Here is a 6,658-nt window from a genome sequence, read left to right on the forward strand (position 1 = left end):
GCCAGTCTACATCTGTCTAACAGTATTGACCAGCCAGTCTCCCTCTGTCTAACAGTAATGACCAGCCAGTCTACCTCTGTCTAACAGTAATGACCAGCCAGTCTACATCTGTCTAACAGTATTAGTGTAATGACCAGCCAGACTACTTCTCTGTCTAACAGTAATGACCAGCCAGTCTACCTCTGTCTAACAGTAATGACCAGCCAGACTACTTCTCTGTCTAACAGTAATGACCAGCAAGTCTACATCTGTCTAACAGTAATGACCAGCCAGTCTACATCTGTCTAACAGTAATGACCAGCCAGTCTACCTCTGTCTAACAGTAATGACCAGCCAGTCTTCCTCTGTCTAACAGTAATGACCAGCCAGTCTACATCTGTCTAACAGTAATGACCAGCCAGTCTACCTCTGTCTAACAGTAATGACCAGCCAGACTACTTCTCTGTCTAACAGTAATGACCAGCAAGTCTACATCTGTCTAACAGTAATGACCAGCCAGTCTACATCTGTCTAACAGTAATGACCAGCCAGTCTACATCTGTCTAACAGTATTAGTGTAATGACCAGCCAGGCTACTTCTCTGTCTAACAGTAATGACCAGCCAGTCTACCTCTGTCTAACAGTAATGACCAGCCAGACTACTTCTCTGTCTAACAGTAATGACCAGCCAGTCTACCTCTGTCTAACAGTAATGACCAGCCAGTCTTCCTCTGTCTAACAGTAATGACCAGCCAGTCTACATCTGTCTAACAGTAATGATCAGCCAGTCTACATCTGTCTAACAGTAATGACCGGCCAGTCTACATCTGTCTAACAGTATTAGTTTAATGACCGGCCAGACTACTTCTCTGTCTGTGTATGAGTAGTGAGGTGTGTGTAGTGACTGGACAGTCTGCCAGCCTACCTCTGTGTCAGCGTCGGTGGCCTTCAGTTCAAACTCAGTGATGGTCTTCCTGACCCCCTCCTGAACCCTCATCCCAGGAACCACCAGCAGGGGGAGGGAGTCATCCACCGGCCGGATGGTGATGTAGAACGTCTGGGCAACCTGAAGACACCATACCGAACACTGTTATCTACCTAAAGACACCGTACAGAACACTGTTATCTACCTAAAGACACCTGTTATCTACCTAAAGACTCCTGTTATATATCTAAAGACACCATACAGAACACTGTTATCTACCTAGACACCGTACAGAACACTGTTATCTACCTGAACACCGTACAGAACACTGTTATCTACCTAGACACCATGCAGAAAACTGTTATCTACCTGAAGACAGCATACAGAACACTGTTATCTACCTAAAGAAACCTGTTATCTACCTGAAGACACCATACAGAACACTGTTATATACCTGAAGACACCGTACAGAATACTGTTATCTACCTAAAGACACCGTACAGAACACTGTTATCTACCTAGACACCGTACAGAACACTGTTATCTACCTGAAGACACCATACAGAACACTGTTATCTACCTAAAGACACCGTACAGTTCACTGTTATCTACCTGAAGACACCATACAGAACACTGTTATCTACCTAAAGACACCGTACAGTTCACTGTTATCTACCTGAAGACACCGTACAGAACACTGTTATCTACCTGAAGACACCATACAGAACACTGTTATCTACCTAGACACCATACAGAACACTGTTATCTACCTAGAGACACCGTACAGAACACTGTTATCTACCTAGACACCGTACAGAACACTGTTATCTACCTAGAGACACCGTACAGAACACTGTTATCTACCTAGACACCGTACAGAACACTGTTATCTACCTGAACACCATACAGAACACTGTTATCTACCTAAAGACACCATACAGAACACTGTTATCTACCTGAACACCGTACAGAACACTGTTATCTACCTGAACACTGCACAGAACACTGTTATCTACCTGAAGACACCGTACAGTTCACTGTTATCTACCTGAAGACACCGTACAGTTCACTGTTATCTACCTGAAGACACCATACAGAACACTGTTATCTACCTAAAGACACCGTACAGTTCACTGTTATCTACCTGAAGACACCGTACAGAACACTGTTATCTACCTGAAGACACCATACAGAACACTGTTATCTACCTAGACACCATACAGAACACTGTTATCTACCTAGAGACACCGTACAGAACACTGTTATCTACCTAGACACCATACAGAACACTGTTATCTACCTGAAGACACCATACAGAACACTGTTATCTACCTGAAGACACCTGTTATCTACCTGAAGACACCATACAGAACACTGTTATCTACCTGAAGACAGCATACAGAACACTGTTATCTACCTAAAGAAACCTGTTATCTACCTGAAGACACCATACAGAACACTGTTATATACCTGAAGACACCGTACAGAATACTGTTATCTACCTAAAGACACCGTACAGAACACTGTTATCTACCTAGACACCGTACAGAACACTGTTATCTACCTGAAGACACCATACAGAACACTGTTATCTACCTAAAGACACCGTACAGTTCACTGTTATCTACCTGAAGACACCATACAGAACACTGTTATCTACCTAAAGACACCGTACAGTTCACTGTTATCTACCTGAAGACACCGTACAGAACACTGTTATCTACCTGAAGACACCATACAGAACACTGTTATCTACCTAGACACCATACAGAACACTGTTATCTACCTAGAGACACCGTACAGAACACTGTTATCTACCTAGACACCGTACAGAACACTGTTATCTACCTAGAGACACCGTACAGAACACTGTTATCTACCTAGACACCGTACAGAACACTGTTATCTACCTGAACACCATACAGAACACTGTTATCTACCTAAAGACACCATACAGAACACTGTTATCTACCTGAACACCGTACAGAACACTGTTATCTACCTGAACACTGCACAGAACACTGTTAGCTACCTGAAGACACCGTACAGTTCACTGTTATCTACCTGAAGACACCGTACAGTTCACTGTTATCTACCTGAAGACACCATACAGAACACTGTTATCTACCTAAAGACACCGTACAGTTCACTGTTATCTACCTGAAGACACCGTACAGAACACTGTTATCTACCTGAAGACACCATACAGAACACTGTTATCTACCTAGAGACACCGTACAGAACACTGTTATCTACCTAGACACCGTACAGAACACTGTTATCTACCTAAAGACACCATACAGAACACTGTTATCTACCTGAACACCGTATAGAACAATGTTATCTACCTGAACACTGCACAGAACACTGTTATCTACCTGAAGACACCGTACAGAACACTGTTATCTACCTAGACACCGTACAGAACACTGTTATCTACCTAAAAACAAGGTTAATACAGGTAGTTGCTGGTAGACAGTAAATATTATTAGCAAGGCATTACAGAGGGTAGCGAGTACAGCCCAGTACATCACTGGGGCTTTAGCTCCCTGCCATCCAGGACCTCTATACCAGGCGGTGTCCACCCAAACAATACACTGTTCTCTCTACTACTGCAAGGAAAGCAGTACCAGTGCACAAGGTCTGGACCCTGAACAGGACCCTGAACAGGACCCTGAACAGGACCCTGAACAGCTTCTAACTCTCTTGCATTGACTATGCACACACACACACACACACACATATGCTGCTGCTAATGTCTATTATCTATCATGTTGCCATGTCAATTTACCCCTACCTACAGTATGTACCTCAATTACCTCGTACCCCTGCACATCGACTCGGTACTGGTAATCCCTGTATATAGCCATGTTATTACCTCGTACCCCTGCACATCGACTCGGTACTGGTAATCCCTGTATATAGCCATGTTATTACCTCGTACCCCTGCACATCGACTCGGTACTGGTAATCCCTGTATATAGCCATGTTATTACCTCGTACCCCTGCACATCGACTCGGTACTGGTAATCCCTGTATATAGCCATGTTATTACCTCGTACCCCTGCACATCGACTCGGTACTGGTAATCCCTGTATATAGCCATGTTATTACCTCGTACCCCTGCACATCGACTCGGTACTGGTAATCCCTGTATATAGCCATGTTATTACCTCGTACCCCTGCACATCGACTCGGTACTGGTAATCCCTGTATATAGCCATGTTATTACCTCGTACCCCTGCACATCGACTCGGTACTGGTAATCCCTGTATATAGCCATGTTATTACCTCGTACCCCTGCACATCGACTCGGTACTGGTAATCCCTGTATATAGCCATGTTATTACCTCGTACCCCTGCACATCGACTCGGTACTGGTAATCCCTGTATATAGCCATGTTATTACCTCGTACCCCTGCACATCGACTCGGTACTGGTAATCCCTGTATATAGCCATGTTATTACCTCGTACCCCTGCACATCGACTCGGTACTGGTAATCCCTGTATATAGCCATGTTATTACCTCGTACCCCTGCACATCGACTCGGTACTGGTAATCCCTGTATATAGCCATGTTATTACCTCGTACCCCTGCACATCGACTCGGTACTGGTAATCCCTGTATATAGCCATGTTATTACCTCGTACCCCTGCACATTAACTAGGTACTGGTACACCCTGTATATAGCCATGTTATTACCCTCGTACCCCTGCACATCGACTCGGTACTGGTAATCCCTGTATATAGCCATGTTATTACCTCGTACCCCTGCACATTAACTAGGTACTGGTACACCCTGTATATAGCCATGTTATTACCTCGTACCCCTGCACATCGACTCGGTACTGGTAATCCCTGTATATAGCCATGTTATTACCTCGTACCCCTGCACATCGACTCGGTACTGGTAATCCCTGTATATAGCCATGTTATTACCTCGTACCCCTGCACATCGACTCGGTACTGGTAATCCCTGTATATAGCCATGTTATTACCTCGTACCCCTGCACATCGACTCGGTACTGGTAATCCCTGTATATAGCCATGTTATTACCTCGTACCCCTGCACATCGACTCGGTACTGGTAATCCCTGTATATAGCCATGTTATTACCTCGTACCCCTGCACATCGACTCGGTACTGGTAATCCCTGTATATAGCCATGTTATTACCTCGTACCCCTGCACATCGACTCGGTACTGGTAATCCCTGTATATAGCCATGTTATTACCTCGTACCCCTGCACATCGACTCGGTACTGGTAATCCCTGTATATAGCCATGTTATTACCTCGTACCCCTGCACATCGACTCGGTACTGGTACTCCCTGTATATAGCCATGTTATTACCTCGTACCCCTGCACATCGACTAGGTACTGGTAATCCCTGTATATAGCCATGTTATTACCTCGTACCCCTGCACATCGACTCGGTACTGGTAATCCCTGTATATAGCCATGTTATTACCTCGTACCCCTGCACATCGACTCGGTACTGGTAATCCCTGTATATAGCCATGTTATTACCTCGTACCCCTGCACATCGACTCGGTACTGGTAATCCCTGTATATAGCCATGTTATTACCTCGTACCCCTGCACATCGACTCGGTACTGGTAATCCCTGTATATAGCCATGTTATTACCTCGTACCCCTGCACATCGACTCGGTACTGGTAATCCCTGTATATAGCCATGTTATTACCTCGTACCCCTGCACATCGACTCGGTACTGGTAATCCCTGTATATAGCCATGTTATTACCTCGTACCCCTGCACATCGACTCGGTACTGGTAATCCCTGTATATAGCCATGTTATTACCTCGTACCCCTGCACATCGACTCGGTACTGGTAATCCCTGTATATAGCCATGTTATTACCTCGTACCCCTGCACATTAACTAGGTACTGGTACACCCTGTATATAGCCATGTTATTACCTCGTACCCCTGCACATCGACTCGGTACTGGTAATCCCTGTATATAGCCATGTTATTACCTCGTACCCCTGCACATCGACTCGGTACTGGTAATCCCTGTATATAGCCATGTTATTACCTCGTACCCCTGCACATCGACTCGGTACTGGTAATCCCTGTATATAGCCATGTTATTACCCTCGTACCCCTGCACATTAACTAGGTACTGGTACTCCCTGTATATAGCCATGTTATTACCTCGTACCCCTGCACATCGACTCGGTACTGGTAATCCCTGTATATAGCCATGTTATTACCTCGTACCCCTGCACATCGACTCGGTACTGGTAATCCCTGTATATAGCCATGTTATTACCCTCGTACCCCTGCACATCGACTCGGTACTGGTAATCCCTGTATATAGCCATGTTATTACCTCGTACCCCTGCACATCGACTCGGTACTGGTAATCCCTGTATATAGCCATGTTATTACCATCGTACCCCTGCACATCGACTCGGTACTGGTAATCCCTGTATATAGCCATGTTATTACCTCGTACCCCTGCACATCGACTCGGTACTGGTAATCCCTGTATATAGCCATGTTATTTTTACTCATTATTTTTGTTTGTTATTCACTGTGTATTTATTCCTCATGTCAATATTTCTCTCTCTCTGTCTCTCTGTTTCTCTCTCTCTGTCTCTCTGTCTCTCTGTTTCTCTCTCTCTCTCTCTCTCTGTTTCTCTCTCTGTCTCTCTGTTTCTCTCTCTCTCTCTCTCTCTGTTTCTCTCTCTGTCTCTCTCTCTGTTTCTCTCTCTCTCTCTCTCT

The 6,658-nt window shown here is 44.8% G+C and overlaps 1 protein-coding gene across 1 annotated transcript in view; it reads right to left on the minus strand.

The window, feature by feature from the left end:
* The window catches only part of LOC109884593 (extracellular matrix protein FRAS1), a gene marked incomplete in the record, with an annotated part of 348,159 nt that overhangs the window by 37,513 nt on the left and 303,988 nt on the right, over positions 1–6,658 (minus strand). The window contains 1 exon segment of the mRNA XM_031829488.1: positions 905–1,045. Coding sequence (XP_031685348.1) covers positions 905–1,045 — 141 coding nt within the window.

This window comes from Oncorhynchus kisutch, linkage group LG8, assembly GCF_002021735.2.
Source record: "Oncorhynchus kisutch isolate 150728-3 linkage group LG8, Okis_V2, whole genome shotgun sequence".
Lineage (NCBI taxonomy): Eukaryota > Metazoa > Chordata > Actinopteri > Salmoniformes > Salmonidae > Oncorhynchus > Oncorhynchus kisutch.